Source organism: Durio zibethinus, chromosome 20, assembly GCF_047325235.1.
Source record: "Durio zibethinus cultivar Kanyao isolate XHJ-2024 chromosome 20, ASM4732523v1, whole genome shotgun sequence".
NCBI classification, from domain to species: domain Eukaryota; kingdom Viridiplantae; phylum Streptophyta; class Magnoliopsida; order Malvales; family Malvaceae; genus Durio; species Durio zibethinus.
Genome location: NC_143181.1, coordinates 5,298,513 through 5,314,428, shown reverse-complemented (window position 1 = coordinate 5,314,428; position 15,916 = coordinate 5,298,513). Strand labels below are relative to the sequence as shown.

At 32.4% G+C, this 15,916-nt stretch overlaps 3 protein-coding genes across 4 annotated transcripts; 2 read left to right on the top strand and 1 right to left on the bottom strand.

Moving 5' to 3' along the window:
• The first annotated feature begins 2,259 nt into the window (after nt 1-2,259).
• LOC111314976 (lysM domain-containing GPI-anchored protein 1-like) lies at nt 2,260-5,323 on the top strand. Its single transcript, XM_022916590.2, has 5 exons — nt 2,260-3,462; nt 3,839-3,956; nt 4,082-4,243; nt 4,354-4,385; nt 4,872-5,323. The coding sequence occupies exons 1-5, from the start codon at nt 2,793-2,795 to the stop codon at nt 5,159-5,161; spliced, it is 1,272 nt and encodes a 423-aa protein (XP_022772325.2). The 5' UTR covers nt 2,260-2,792; the 3' UTR covers nt 5,162-5,323.
• Nucleotides 5,324-6,363: 1,040 nt separating this feature from the next.
• Nucleotides 6,364-8,949, bottom strand: LOC111315627 (uncharacterized). 2 transcript variants are annotated; one of them, XM_022917495.2, is made up of 6 exons: nt 8,566-8,949; nt 8,374-8,482; nt 7,953-8,164; nt 7,848-7,875; nt 7,325-7,433; nt 6,364-6,660 (listed from the first exon to the last, which is right to left on the bottom strand). In XM_022917495.2, exons 1-6 carry the CDS (start codon nt 8,833-8,835, stop codon nt 6,579-6,581), a joined length of 810 nt encoding a protein of 269 aa, XP_022773230.2. In that variant the 5' UTR covers nt 8,836-8,949; the 3' UTR covers nt 6,364-6,578. The 2 variants fall into 2 exon arrangements, with proteins under 2 accessions (XP_022773230.2, XP_089605686.1); XM_089749560.1 differs by having other exon boundaries at nt 6,424-6,663; nt 7,374-7,433; nt 8,566-8,945.
• A 669-nt stretch (nt 8,950-9,618) lies between these two features.
• LOC111315624 (uncharacterized) lies at nt 9,619-14,796 on the top strand. The gene is made up of 9 exons (XM_022917492.2): nt 9,619-9,823; nt 10,091-10,196; nt 11,366-11,673; nt 11,825-11,930; nt 12,024-12,434; nt 12,518-12,594; nt 12,683-12,807; nt 13,511-13,771; nt 14,421-14,796. The coding sequence occupies exons 1-9, from the start codon at nt 9,681-9,683 to the stop codon at nt 14,441-14,443; spliced, it is 1,560 nt and encodes a 519-aa protein (XP_022773227.2). The 5' UTR covers nt 9,619-9,680; the 3' UTR covers nt 14,444-14,796.
• The last annotated feature ends 1,120 nt before the right edge of the window (nt 14,797-15,916 follow it).

The following is a 15,916-nucleotide window of genomic DNA, read 5'->3' as shown; positions in this document are numbered from 1 at the left end:
AAAAGAAAAATTACTCACAATGCGTGGTGAGTATATCATTACCGAAACCTAATTTCTTATTTGCTTGTACCCTGCTTTTAATCATATCATTGCACTAATCAAATCTTTGCAACTGAATTAGACTTCGTTAGCATTGGTTTTGCGGTTGAAAAAATTATAGTTTGAAAAAAAATATAAATTTTAAAAAATATTATAAAAAATTAGTGTGAAAAAATTATGATTTAAAATTTTTTGAATATTTGTTATTGCTTTGAAAAATTACTGTAAATTTAAAATATTAAAAAAAAACACATTATGTTGAAAAAAAAAGTTATTTTTATCAAAGGTTGTTATCATAAATAATTCTTGAATTATAATAAATATTTAATATGATATTTAAATTTTAAAAAAATTTAATATGATACATAAATTATAATTTTGTTAATTAATATGATAATTAAAATTTTATTTATTTATCATATATCATCATTTGAAATTAATTAAATTAGAGATTAATATTATATCAATTAATAATTTTAAAATTTAAATATTAAATTATAAATTTTTAAAATTTAAATACTCTATTAAATATTTAATATAATTTAAATCATTTAAGACATCCACCTTTTATTAAAAATAAATAATTAAATGGGTATTTGATCATTTTGTATCAAACTCATAAATTTTAAATCAAAATTACATTTTCTAATTAATTTTTACGGTATTTTTAGTTGTCAAAAAATACTTTTTATATAAAACATAATGTATTTAGTATTGCTTTTACGTTTAAAAATTACGTTTTAAAATAAAAATGCAATGCAATACCAAACACGAACTTTAATCCTTCAACCGTTGGCTTTTAGTACAAAAGCAGTATTTGGAGCAAATTTGTGCTAATCGACATTGAGCATCCATTTGGATGCTATCACGTGGCACGATTTGTGGTGGTGGGACACTGGCCAATTTTGGTCTGCTAGTCTTACGGTTGACAACAGGTATATAAGATCGAGACGAATTTTTATTTATTTCGAATTTGATTTAATTTTATATTTATTAAATTTAAATTTTTATGATCCAAATTTTTTTATTTTTTATATTTATATCCAATTAAATTTGAAATTAATAAAATATTATTTTTTTAAAATATAAATATTTAAATATATAATTATATATAAATAAATAATTGATTAAAAATTATTTTTATATAATATTAGATAGAATCAAGTAATGTTTGTCTAAAAGTTGAATTTGATTCGATCTCGATTTTTTTTTAATTTTATTCAATTCTATCCTAAACTTGATTTAAAAAAAAAATAAATTATATGAGATCAATTCTAATCAAAACCTGACAAAAATAAATTGGGTTGCCTACTTTAATTAGTCTATTGATCATTCTTTTTATATATATTTTTACCTCTCAACTTATATTATAAATGCAAAATATTTTTATAATTTAAATTTTATAATTTGATTTTTTATTTAAAAATATGAAATAGTTTAGTTAATTTAATCTAATAAAAATATTGGTTAATATATTATTATTTTAATTATTTGTAATTATTTATTAAAAAATCATTATTTGATATTAAAATAATTTATTAATTTTATAAATATTAAATAATTTAACATTTTATTATATATAATTTTTATTTAATGTTTTTAACGGTCAATTTTTTTATATTATAATTCATCTCATTATAAATATTATTTTAATATCTAAATATATATTTTATTATTAATTTTAATCTTATTATTATAATTAATTTTATCAAAATTAATCTTATTATTTGCCTATTGATGTATCGGATTGATATGAAAGACTTACCGTACTATTTTATGTTTTTTATCTGGTTCCAGTTTCCCACCAAAAAAAGATATGAAAGGCTTAGTTTTCACGGACTTGTCACGTGACATCTCAACTATGAGAAGTGTCAACACGCGCCAAAAATGAAGCGTGGGGTAGGAGGGAATCAGGAATGCCAGTATGTTATGTCCGAAACCGCAACATTGAAGAAAAGAAAAGACCACAAATTCGTTACCTTTCCTCCACGCCTGAAAAGATAGCCGATATAGTTGTAAGTGGGGCACGACGGGCAACTTTAGATGCTGCGAAATCTAGAAAGAGGTATAACTGAATTTACTAAAACGTCCCTCAAATCCTAATAACTCAATTAACTTTCTTAGCTTGAGAAATAAAAAAGGCGGGAACAAATTAGTCTTAATGGAAAAAGTAAATAATGCTCGAAGACTCTAAATCGAGAATCTGACTCGTGTCTGTTCACTCTATGAAACACAGATGTGACCTTCCTCACCGCCACTACTTTGAAACCTCTGCCTTTGTCTTGTTTGTCTTGTTATTTGCTGCAGACCTTTTTGCAGAAAAGAAGGAAGCCCAAAACTCTAAAATCACTGAATCTTACCCAGCTTGAAAGTAGTCATTTTTCTACATTGTACTAACTCTTTCTCTTTCATAATAGTTCATTTTTGGTCGATAGGGGAGGACAAAAGCCACCTGAACAAACCCTTGAAACCCTCTAGTACATTACATTTGATCATTAGATTGAACCAAAAGACGCAAAGAAGGAAAAACCCATCCTTTATTGGTTTCAAATCTTGGCTCCTTTTTTAGCTCCTTCTTTGTTAAACCCTGAACCTTTACTAAAGAAATAACGCATCTTTGAGTAGCAAAGCAAAGCAAAGCAAAGCTAAGCTCTTTTGTTTGTATTCTTCAGCCACTCTGTTTTTATCCTGTTTTTAACTGAAGAGGAACAAGCAAAAAAGCCCTCGACCTGCTCAAACCCCAGAACCTAACAATGCCAAACCGAAAACCCACTTTTTTCTCCTTCTGCAAAGCCATTTGCTTCATGGTTTTCTCCAATGTGGCTTTGGTAACTTCCAAATCAACAATCGAGCCCTGTTCAAACTCTGATTCCTGCAACGCCTTGCTGGGATACACTCTCTACACCGACCTGAAAGTCGCTGAGGTTGCTTCCCTCTTCCAGGTTGACCCCATTTCGATCCTCACTGCCAACGCCATCGATATCTCTTACCCCGATGTCGAAAACCACATCCTTCCTTCCCAACTCTTCCTCAAGATCCCCATCATCTGTTCATGTGTTGATGGGATTCGAAAATCCGTTTCAACTCACTATAAAACCCGCCCTCAGGACACTCTCTCCACCATTTCGGATTCGGTTTATGCTGGTTTGGTGTCACCTGATCAGATTAGGGAGGCTAACTCAATTGCTGATCCTTCTGTTCTTGATGTGGGGGAGAACCTTGTCGTTCCTTTGCCGTGTACTTGTTTTAATGGGACCGATAATGAACTGCCGGCCATTTATCTATCGTATGTGGTGAAGCCAGTGGATACTTTAGCCGGAATTGCAGCGAGTTATTCGACTACGATCACAGATTTGATGAATGTTAATGCTATGGGGAGTACTTCTATTAAGGCTGGTGATATTCTAGCTGTTCCTTTATCAGGTAGTTTTTCATTTCCTTGTTTTGGTAGAGTGTGCGGTTGACATTAAAACTTGACATTTGTATTGCTTTAATCATCAATCATCTAAAGCCATTATGCCAATGCCAGTATCATGTGTGTTTCTTCTGTAAAGTTGAGTTTTCATCTTGCTTATGTAGTAGGGTTATGCTTTATATAATCACTGCAAATGGTATTGCTAATTTGCTATAACCTTTTGATTTGTTAGTTGAATTTTTGTCCTTTTAATAGTTTTTGCCTTGAGAGTTCAAGCTAATGCAATAATTGTGAATTTTTACACAGTTTTTATGCTTTTGCTTTGTTATGTCTGTTTCCTAAGGGCAATTGAGGATAAGTGTTATTTTCTTTTGGTTCCTGCAGCTTGTGCTTCGAATTTTCCTAAATATGCCTCAGATCATGGATTGATCGTGCCTAACGGGAGCTATGCTATTACTGCTAGCCACTGTGTTCAGTGCAGCTGTGGGCAGGGGAGTAGCAAGTAATTGAGCTGTTTCTTAGCATATTGGTTTATTCGTTGTTAATTAATAGTCTTTACTGCATGGGATTCACTCCCCTAAATCTAACAGTCTGGAGTTAATCACCTTTTCTGATTGTGTTGAACAGTTTGTACTGCATGCCTGCTTCTTTAGCTGTTTCTTGTTCAAGCATGCAATGTAAAAGCAGCAATCTGATGCTAGGGAACATTACAGTGCAGCAAAGTAGTGCTGGATGCAAAGTTACTTCTTGTGCTTATGGTGGTTATGCAAATGGCACTATTATCACTTGGTATGCTACATTTTTTACCTACTTTTATTGTTGGTTATGTGAAAAGTGATCTCTGTGTTTGAGTTTTATCCAATGACTGAACCCTTTCGACCCCTTTCTTTGTTCTGCAGGTTGTCATCATCTCTTCGACCTCGATGTCCAGGTAAGAGTTTATAAAACACAGTTCTCATAGGTTGTGATTCCAAAATGCATGAAGACAATAAATTGTTTAATTTTAGGGCTATTTGGACTTCCATAATCCAATGCAATGTGAATGTGTTAATTTCCTTTTCGCATTGATTCATATGAAAATCAAATTTGGTAATTGCTAATTAAATGGAGTGAAATGAGATAATTCTTATCTGATACTTCTTGTTGTAGCATCTACCAATACAAATAATGTTTGCTTATTCATAAACATACTGAATTCATTTGTTACCTTCAATAATGCATAATTGTTAGACAATTCTGGTGCTTCCTTTTTAAAAGAAATGAAAGTTTCAGTTTCCGTGACAAGATTTATGACTTCAAATGTTGAGGAGTTGAACATGAGCGATTTACTTTCTAGAATTCACAAATATTTCCAGATGGTCATAGAAGGCTTCTTGACCTATTTAAAGTTGCATTGCATTTCAAAAAAATAATGCAGGACCACAGCAATTTCCTCCCCTTGTAGCCCCACCTACTGATGTAACTAAGGATTCAGTTTTTGCCCCAGCACCTGCGCCTCAGTCAGATGGTGCCACAACAAAAGTGCCCAAGACTTCTACGGTGCCCAAGATTTCTACAGCGCCATCTACTGGGTCAATTTCTGTGCTTCCCCCAGCAGCTGCACCTATTGGAAGTTTCTCTGATGCTTCCATATTGATGAATTCAGTGGCTGCTCTTCCGACTGCTCTTATGATATACTTTCTTATCAAATTAATCTCGCCCTTCTGATTGTAATTTGCTTGTGAGTTTTGGTGGGGTTTTGTTTTCTAAGGTTGCTTTGTTTTTTACCTGTCCCACTTGTCTGTTGTATGTAACTTTATTCATGACTGCATTACGTAATTGCCTCGAGTTTTCAAGTTGCATTAGTAATTTAATTTACTTGATTACTTATCATTCAGTGCAATTCATCGGCAGTTGCCTTTCTAATTTCTATTCATTAAATTTTGAGCTATATGAAATTTCTTAGATTACTTCATTGTCTTTACAGGACTACTAAGACCTCATTAACCTGGTTTAGGGGTCGACATTTCTTGGCTGTGTTATATCTACTTGTGGGCGGGGAATAACATTTCAATAGCTAGTTTGAACATCTCAAGTCTGATCCAGTGTTGTCGTCTTTGTAATGATATCGTCTTTGTAATGATAGCATAACGTTATGATCATGAGTGTCTACCAACCAAACATCTTGATCCCCAAACCACCTTTTATCTTTCATTGTAAAAGTGAATATGAATTATAGTTGTTAATTTCATTTCAATATCAATCATATTAGACAGTTCAAATTATATTATAACATTGTACATCTAAAGATAATTTTTTATACATGATTTAATACAAATCGTCTTTGTTAATTTCGGTAAATTTCAATGAATTAATTTATTTTGACCTTAAATGTTAAATATGTTTTATAATTTTTAATTTATTTTTTATTATTTGACTATTTTTAATCTAATAAAAATAGAATTAATTGGCATAATACCGCCTAAAAGTTAAGCTTATCTATTTTTTAATTGTAAATTATTTTCTTTTATACTTTTTTTTTAAAATAAAAATTTATAAGTATTTTTATTTTATTTTATAAGAAAACAATTATACTTCATTTTTAAAGTTTAACAATCATAAAATCAAAATTAATTTTTTTATTTCTTTATTTTTATCTTAATATTTGCATAAAAAAACTTATTTAAATATTATATAATCAAATTGAGTGTTTAAAAATATCATGATAATTTTACGATATTATTTCTTATACTTTTAAACTTATTTTTTTGATTTTTAAAAATATTACACATTTACTTTGTAAATTTTTAATAAGATTATAATGTATAAGTTCATATATATTTATAAATATATTTATACTAAATAAAAAAATCCAGAATAATATACTAAAACAATTGGTATCGACATAATCATATTTAGAAAAAAAAAAAAAAACCAAAATGTTGTCTACTATTATATTAACAACCTTGATATGAAGAGTAAGCAGGGGGTGAATCAATACAATTATCCATTAAAGGAGTAGTACCAATGCAAACGTATTTACAGTATTTACATTTCACCCCAACAATGACTTAATAAAACAAGCAAGAATCCCCAAGCATTAATACAGTTAAGAGAGATTTTCTCTCAATCATGATCAATAAATTTATAGCGCCCTCATTACAACATTGCTGGTTGTGTGGATACCCATTGCAGCAAGTTTCAGTATAGTACGGGTCCTATATAACCTGTTCATGTCAAGGAGAAATTGATATGATAATTCATTATAATTAAAGATAGCATAGGAACACGGCTAAAATATAGCACATGGTGCTCCAAATCTAAAAGCACCTGAGAAAATCTCAGTTACCAAAATCTCCACAAGACTATGTACAACTTTGGAGTACAAAGAATTAAAATTTCCAATCTTTAGATGTTTTGGTCCCGAATGCAAACATAGGGTTCTATAGTATAGTACAATAGGTTATAACTTTGTTAAAATTTCCGAAAGAGTCTATAGGACCTTAAGAAGTTTACATATTCAGATGTATAAAAGGTATAATTGTTTCAATTAATAACAATCCATCTTATGATTAGAGGATGTTGAGAGCGTGGTGGGAGATATTTATATCTTTCAGCCTGCTAATAGAGCAGCAGCTTCTGTTAAATTTTTAGTACTGATGTAGATACTATATGCAAAATGAATCTTGGACTTTCATATCCCTTAAAAAGGATTCATAAGCATTGTCTCTAGGATCGAGGTTTAATGGTGTTCACAAAGTTAAATCAGCATGCCTGGCTTCTCAAGCAGAAAGAAAATGCATGCCATTCCTTTTTAAACTTGAGGGCATGAAAGGACACTGATAAATGCAAAAGCAAACAAATAATAGTAAAAGGAACAGTGAAACACACCCAACCAGTGTAAGTCCCCAGGTTGACAAGGTATAGAACAACTTTCCTGCATGCCAAATGCCCAAAACCTTCTCCAATTTGCTGACACTACCTAATGCTTTCAGCAGAGCTGCATGTAATCTCACCACAATAAGTAACACACCATAATATTCATAATTGATTAGAATTTAGAAGAATGGGGGAACAAAAGTAAGATAACTAGCTACAAAATCGATGGAGGATGATGCTCTGTGCTCAAATATAAGGTTACCAAACGTGGAAAATGGAAGATACATCTATATTTAAATGCTTGGAATTTATTATATGCACAGCTGCAGGCTGCCCATCTTCCAATATATAGTTTAATGCTGGAGTGAATTGTAATAAAGTTTAATCTTTATCAAAACAATGGAACTGAAATATATACTATCAATTATCAGGAAGCATTTACCCAGTCACCATGACATAAAAAAAGGTAACCATACCAAGGAAAATAATTATCAATTTAGGTAGTAAAGCCACATGAACTAAGTAGCAAACTTACTCTTCTGCAGTTCTTCTGGTGTCAAAGTCTGCGATACCAAGATAACAAACAAACATGAAAATCCGGCAGAAGTAAATTGGAAAAGCAGATCCATTAGCTACAAACCTGAGCTTTAGGGTTGGACAAAATGCATTTAGCCATAAAGTTGGCAACCCCATCCACAACATGTTCCTCACTAACAACAATGTAATTCTCATCATCAATTCCACTCCACTCTTCAACATGGCTTGGAGCCATTTCATCAGTTACCCATACCCACCAACTCGGCTCTTTTTGGTCAACATTAATCAAAATATCAGCTGAACGCATATCATCCCCTAATTCAAAAACAAATAAAAAAATTAATTACTCAATCAAAATCCACATTCCTAACATAAAAAGGGGAAAAAAAATGACCCAACATTATTGTCACAGCTGATGGGGTAATAATTTATCAGTTAAAAATGATTGGACAAGTAGCATTACTCACACAAAAAGTAATCAATTACGCGATTAAATTCAATGCAAAGATTTAGCATATAAGAACCTGTAGCTTCCTTGAATGGAAACTCGATTTTAGTATTGGATTCGTTAAGTGTTTTGAGTCGGGTCAAAAAGTCTTTAGAATCCACGGTAGATACCAACTGAGCATAAAGCTGCAATTAATTAAACAATTAGATTCCAGAAATTAGGGGAAAAAGAAAATCAAACAAATAAAAAAGTAACGAAATTTACGTACGTCAGGAGGACAATCGTTTAATACAGCAGGAGATTCCAAGAGATTGTTGAGGAGTCTGAGGTTCTGTTCCAAATGATTCCTAAGGCGTCGATTTTCGGATTTTAGGGTTTCCAATTCTTTTTCGAGCTTGGAATTGTCATTGTTTTCGGGGGAATCATCGTCGTGGTTGTGACGGTGGTGGAGGCTGTGGCAACATTCCATGGCGTTCCATGCGACGTCGGCGACTTCGAGGACCGTCTTGGCAACCTCCACAGCTTCACGGCCGCCCATTGCTTTTCGAAGGAAAAATGATTTTTTGACAACTAGAGAGTTGGTGGTTGTCGCTTCACGTTCGCGTGTCCGAACGTGGTGTGTCCGTGATCCGGTTTTGTTACTTTTTATTCTGGTCTACCGGTTTTGTCAACTTTGTTTTGAGCATTTTGTCTCTTTGTGAGATTGCGTGGAAATTTGGTAAATTTGTACAATAATATATTAAAAAAATAAAAAATAAAAAATTATAAAATTTAAACTTTTATTAAAATTTATTAATAAATTTAATAAAAATAAAAAATATATTTAATGCCAACTCTTCGTGATATAATAATTTTTATATTTTATTTATATTTAATATAAATAAATATGACTTGAATACACTAATTCTCTCATCTATAAAATACTCTCAATTATTATATTTGTTTCATATAATTCATTAAAAAATTAAAATTAAAATTTTTTTTTATGAAAAACTTTGATTAGTTATTTTATGCTTTACATCAATTTGTTTACTTTATTTATTCTTAATATTTTTAAATAAAAGTACAAATAATTATTTTCATGGATATTTTATATTTTTAGCATAGATTTTATTTGTTTACTCATAAAAAATTAAGCAAATAAATAAATTTTAATCTTAATTTTTTATTAAACAAGAAATATTAAGATCAATTATAATTATTTTATAATTAAACACAAAAAAGAGGCCGCAACTGATTCAAATATCCTACACCCGCCTACACCGTATCACTTCCTTGTCCCCCCCCTTTTTTTTTCCTCTTCCCCGTGTGTTAAGGTTTTAGGCTTATAGCATATTCTCTTTCTCTCTCTAAACCAGTAACAGTGAAACCTCCTCCCGACGAATGGCAGAGGAGCTGCATGATAGCGCTGCGCCCGATACCGTCGCCAAGGAAGCAGCGGAAGCGACGGCGTCTGCGGAAGATATCGAGTCACAAATTACCACCGCCATGCGCTCTCGTGTTGGCCACTTTAAGGAACAAGCCGAGTACACACACTCTCTCTTGCTGGCTGTTTATTTCTTACACTCCGTAACTAGGCTTTCAGTTTCGAATTAATGAGTTTGTGAAATTCTCATTACAGAGTCAAATTCTAGGGATTTGTTGTTGATTTAGGCCTGTATTTTAAAGGTTTTATTCGAAATATTTCAAAGAATGTGAATGTTGGGTGTCATATTGGTATCTCTAATTTAGTTTTAAGCGTGATTTATGTAATTTTGTTTAATTTGGTTCTTTGTTTTTGGTTTGTTGGTAAGTTCGTTGACATTCGAGGGAGTTCGGAGATTGTTAGAGAAAGACTTGGGGCTAGAGACGTTTGCATTGGACGTTCACAAGAGATTCGTCAAGCAATGCCTGTTAAAGGTACCTTTTTTTTGTTTTTCAATATTGCAATTCCTTCTCTGCTACCTTTTAGTTTTTTGGATAAGAATTTTTTTTTTAATTTAGGTTTCATGTAAATTTTGTGTCTTTTTTTTGTGGCTACTTGCATTTTCACTTCTAAGAGGGAAAGGGGTGTTTTAGATACTAAAGCTAATATTATTTTTGGAAGATTAAGAATAAAAAATTTATATTTTATATTGGAAAATGCATGATTTTACTCTCTGTGGAGAACAGTTATGTCAATTTCCAATACATTTTAGTCCTTTACTCATTTTATAATTAAGTATGCTTTATTTATTTTTGCTTTTTGCTACTGGATGCACTAGGAACTGTGCAGTTGATAGAAAATGCATGATTTTGCTTTTATATGGAAAAAAAATATGTTAGAATTGATTTTACATTTTGGTCATGTTTATTTTCAATCGATCACAATGTTGCTTTATAAAAATTTTTGGAAAACAAGATATAACTAGCAAAAATCAAGTAGTAAAAACAATCACATGTAGCCTTAGATTTTTTCTTTTTTTCCCTGGATGATAAGCATGTATTGGAAATTCTAGTCTATGACTGTATGTGGCATGTTATTCTTATAGTTTATCTTCATTTAGTACAAAAATAGCTTATTTATGTATAATACAAAAACTGAAATTTAACAGCCTTTTGTGTCTGATCAATTCTTAATTGTTGATAGAATACACTGCAGTTTTAATCCCTTGTTTTATGAAATAATCATATCTTCCTATGTTGCTTGGATTCTTCGTTTTCATTGAAGTACTTGTATTAGACACATATCTAACGGACATGAGCATGGAGATCCGACCCTCCAAATATATGGAAATACTTAGAAAAAATTAAGCATACCCGTGTCAGATGCATACCTGTTCCAACACTCACTCCCAAGTACAAGTAACATAGATATCTTCCGTTTTAAAGTTTTGCTGGGCTTACAGGACCAGGTTTGTTAGAGCTATAGTTTACTTGAGTATGATGAAAATCACAAATCTTGTTACTGCTGGAACATTTGGATATTGATAATGTTATTTTAGAAGGAATGGGTGTGTTGGAATGTGAACGCTTACAGGAAAGGTTTATTCCATTTTCTCATTTCACTTTTATTTGATTAGTACATTTAATTGATTCTTTATTTACAGTGTTTAGATGGTAGCAATGATGATGATGGCTCCAAGAGTTCTGGTGAAACTGTGGAGAAAAATGTAAGTACAACCACTGAAGGAACAGAATCACGCAAAGGACGACAACCAAAGAAAGATGAAAAGGATGCTGGCTCTGAAAATGAAGAGAAATCGGAAGACTCTCCTGTTTTGGGCCTTCTGTCTGGACATAAAACTACGAAAACTGACAACACCGAAACTGAGAATATAGAAAATAAAGAAGTTTCTGAGAGTATAATAAAGAAAGCTATCAGAAAAAGAGTTTCATATGTTGAAGCTAATTCAGAGTAAGTTGCTAAATTGTTTGATTGATTGCTTCTAGTCAAAATAAAATTGCTTGTCCATGATGTTCATCGTATTGTTTTGTATGCTTTCCTTTTCCAGTACCTATGGTGTACTGAGGTGTAATATCGAATCATTGGCTCTTTGATGTTTCAGCAAAGTCACAATGGCTGGACTTCGTCGACTTTTGGAGGAAGATCTTGAAATTGATAAATATACACTTGATCCATACAAGAAGTTTATAACTGAACAATTAGATGAGGTGGGTATAATTCGGTCATGAGAAGTCAATTCAGCTTCCTAAACTATCATGTGCATCATAGCTCTCTTTATGCTTTTCTCTGTTAATTATCAGGTATTAAAGTCTCGTGAAGTTTCTGCACCTGCAAGTGAGGTTAAGAAAAGGAATCCCAAGAAAAGTTCTCAGAGCAAAGCTTCTAAAAAGGCCAGCAAGAAAGTGAGTTCGGCTTCATCAGGAAGCAAGAGTGATGAAGAGGAGGAACACAAAGATGAAGACGAAGAAGATGTAGGAGAAGAAGAGGAAGAAGAGGTAGTGAAACCCAAAAAGAAGATTGCCCCAAAAGGGAAGATTAAGGACTCTGAAGGGCTTAAAAAACGGAAAATACCTAAAAAAGAGGCAGAGATGCCTAGCAAGAAGAGAAGCAAGCACACAGAATCAATGTCAGATGATAATAGCGATGAAGAAGACAGTGGGAGTATCTCTGATGATGGTCGCTCTCAATCATCCACTGCAAAGGCAGTGAAGGTCTTACTTCTTGTTGTTCATTTTCTGTCCAAAATCTATGTTTGATAAATTAAGCCTTTTTTAATCATATTATTGACATGCAGAGAAAAGAAACTTTTGCTTCAGTATATGGGAAACATGTGGAACACCTAAAGTCAGTTATCAAGTCATGTGGGATGAGGTTTCACTTGGACTGTGACCCCTTTACGAGTCTTGATCTCTGTCAAGGTTGACCATTACAGTATTCTTATTACTTTTTTTATTTACAGTGTTCCTCCCTCAATCTACAAGAGAGTCAAACAGGTATCTGAGAATAAACGGGAAGCCCAACTAATAAAGGAACTAGAAGAGATTCTTTCTAAGGAAGGATTGTCTGCAAATCCTTCAGAAAAAGGTCAGGATTGTTGCCCCAGTGCACAACTGTTGATGGTTACTATTCATTTATGGAGTTGACCTTGTTTTGGGAAAGATCTTTGATACTGAAAAAAAGTGGGATAAAGTTTTATTGTGTCATTAATAAGTTCTTTAATGCTTAGATAAAATTTTGGGAAAGGGGGCAAAACATTTTAACAAATTTTGTCCTCTCATGGATGCCTTCACCATCCATGAGTGAGGATGATGATAAAACTGTCCATTAATAGAGACTGATACCTATATAAAAATAAGTTAAAACATGTCTGTTTCTGTTCATACTATCTTTCATGGGGAACTTACTAAGTTTTGCAATTTGTTTCTTTGGGTTGAAAGTTTCCATGTCTATACTCAGAGGCTTGATGATATTTGCTTCAGATGTAATTGAAAATTTTAATGATGGGCACCCATCATCTTTGGTAGTTGATTGCTCTTTTTGCTTCAGATGTAATTGAAAATTTTAATGATGGACACCCATCATCTCCGGTGGTTGATTGCTGTTTTAGTATTAGGTAGGCAAATCTATAAAATTCACAGACTGTGGAGACTTCCAGGCACACCGAACACCAAGCTGCATGCATTATAATCCACAACTTGTGGGTTTGATCACCATCATCATCATTGTATTCTTCTATTTAATCATTTCTTCAGTTTTATTAATCTATTGGAGTGTTTTAAACTCTCAGAAATCAAGGAAGTGAGGAAGAGAAAAGAAAGAGCAAAAGAACTTGAAGGGATTGACACGAGTAATATTGTGTCAAATTCACGTAGAAGATCTACAACCAGTTTTATAGCTCCACCAAAGCCCAAAATACCAGATGTGAGTGATGATGATGAAAGTGAAGAAAGTGATGAGGATGACGATGATGATGATGAAGAAGATGAAGATAATGATAATGAAGATGCCGATGGTGATGGCAACAGCCAAAGTGAAGAATCAGATGAAGGTGAGTACGAGGATTTGTTTGTTTGCTTTGTTATTAAGTTTTATTGACTATCGTATGAGCTATCAAACATGGGTACTGTATGAGAATATAGATCTTGTGATTATTGTGCATGCGCTCTGTGATCTTATTAAATTCTGTCTCCATAGACAGGAGTATATCAATAGTTCAGACGTGTTTTAAGTTAAATAAATTTATCACTCTTAGCCAACTTTTGGATTATTGTTCCTTCCTTATGGTACATTTATTTTTGGTACATATGAGGAAGCCTAAGTGGGGATAGGAGATTTGGACCTTAGTTTATGTTATATGATTTCACAACTGGGACAGGGAAGCGTTTATGACACCTTTCAGAAGTGGGGCAACTCAATACCATACAAACACACCTAATAGCAAGAACCAATTTTTAAGTAAATTGAGGTATTAATGTCAGATAGGTGATCATAAAAAAGCCATGGGATTGAAAATGGAACCATTTAGTAATGTAGTAGCATTTCTGAGTTCTGACTCATATCCAAGTATCTGAAAGTGAAACTAGAATGTGCTGTCAACATCATTTCTTTAATAACTTTTAGTGAGATACTAGGTTGCCTGTTCTAACTTCTGAGCTATTGTGTCAGTTCTCTTATATGATCTGTGCATATGTTTGCAGAAGACGATGATGGCAGTGATTGAATCCTGCATGATATAAACTTGCAAGGCGATAGCTGGCTCATTGACTGTTAGATTATGATGCTGTGTTATGTATCTCAAATTTATTTTCTTATTAATATTTCCTAGTTTATACTTGGTATGGAAATTGATAGTCCTTCATAGAGAAAATTTTGCTTTTATCTTCATTAGGATGTTTTGTATTGTTGACTAATGCAGGGACTTTAGGTTATTTTTAGGCTATGGAGTTTTCTATGTTATAATGTAACATTGCATTTGTTTTCCAATGTGAAAAAGGCATGGTGCTGTTTATCCCCTCATTCAGGCCATCACCTTTAGAACACACTGTTAAATGGACATAGGTTGGTTTTCTTTTATTTCTTGTCTTCCATAATACACTTGATCTCTGGTTTATTTCCAGGCTTGTTAACAAGAGAGGTCAAAGCATAAGACACATGCTGTTGATCTTTTTCGTATAGATGATAGGATAGGGGATGGACTTGGTGGGACTTGAACTCTCATCTTACAGGTCTTTCTAAGCTTTTTTTAACCACTAAATCAAGAAACTGAAAATTCATTTTGTTTATCTCTAAATCATGACAAAAGAGAAAATTGAAATTGAAATTTTATAACAGAATAACCGGTAAGAATGAATTCAAGGCCTTCGTAAAAAACTTAAGCGGTTGAACCCGAAGTAAAGCTTAATGAATTCAGGGCCTTCGTAAAAAACCTTAAGCGGTTGAACCTAAAGCAAAGCTTAATTTAATAGGTCTATGCAGTTTAACAAGTTTAAGATTTAATTATCAATATTTGTACTTATTTTTTTTAATGTCAGTTACAGCCTTTTTTGTACCGAAAATAAACCTTACCAAGTTGAATGAGAGCTCTTTCAAAATTGGAACTTGGTTTAAGCAGTAAACTACCATGTCAACGGCGGTAAATGAATTCATGGCTTTAGCTGTTTGATGCATTGCCCATAATACATTCTTCAAATACATACATAAATAATATATATATTTACCGATAGTTTCAACTTTTCAGATTCAGAATAGAAATCAGTTTTTCTTTTTCGATAATTATAAAATTTCATCAAGTACAGAAATTGAATATGTAGCGACACCTTTTCCAAAAGCATGATCGCGCATCTGCTATGCATCTTGATGAGGTCATATAGGATTTCCTGTTTCTATCTCAATGATTGTTTTTCTTTCCTCGTAATGAAAAGAGATTATTTAATGTTGGATGCTCTAGTTGTTTTTGGTCTGTCATTGCAAATAAATAATAAAGTAGAGACAAGTTGCTTCAAAGTGATGGAAAATGTCAACAAGTTGAACACGACAATAACAGAACATTTCTTCAAGGGATATCATTAAATTTAGTGTATCAATGAGTGCAAAGCTTCACAATGTTGACGTGCAATTTGCTATTCAACACTGTTACAAGCACATGAAATTGTTATTTTTTTCTCATTTTAAATGTAACGACAAGTTCCCGCAA

Excerpts from the sequence above, each read along its gene's own strand:
- LOC111315627 (XM_022917495.2), bottom strand. The coding sequence starts at position 8,835 with ATGGGCGGCCGTGAAGCTGTGGAGGTTGCCAAGACGGTCCTCGAAGTC. Across the intron at positions 8,165-8,373 it reads TCCATTCAAGGAAGCTACAG|GGGATGATATGCGTTCAGCT; the intron begins GTTCTTATATGC and ends TTTTTGAATTAG. Across the intron at positions 7,434-7,847 it reads ACCAGAAGAACTGCAGAAGA|CTCTGCTGAAAGCATTAGGT; the intron begins GTAAGTTTGCTA and ends GATTACATGCAG.
- LOC111315624 (XM_022917492.2), top strand. The coding sequence starts at position 9,681 with ATGGCAGAGGAGCTGCATGATAGCGCTGCGCCCGATACCGTCGCCAAG. Across the intron at positions 11,674-11,824 it reads TATGTTGAAGCTAATTCAGA|CAAAGTCACAATGGCTGGAC; the intron begins GTAAGTTGCTAA and ends TTGATGTTTCAG. Across the intron at positions 11,931-12,023 it reads TAACTGAACAATTAGATGAG|GTATTAAAGTCTCGTGAAGT; the intron begins GTGGGTATAATT and ends GTTAATTATCAG.
- LOC111314976 (XM_022916590.2), top strand. The coding sequence starts at position 2,793 with ATGCCAAACCGAAAACCCACTTTTTTCTCCTTCTGCAAAGCCATTTGC. Across the intron at positions 3,463-3,838 it reads TCTAGCTGTTCCTTTATCAG|CTTGTGCTTCGAATTTTCCT; the intron begins GTAGTTTTTCAT and ends TGGTTCCTGCAG. Across the intron at positions 3,957-4,081 it reads TGTGGGCAGGGGAGTAGCAA|TTTGTACTGCATGCCTGCTT; the intron begins GTAATTGAGCTG and ends TGTGTTGAACAG.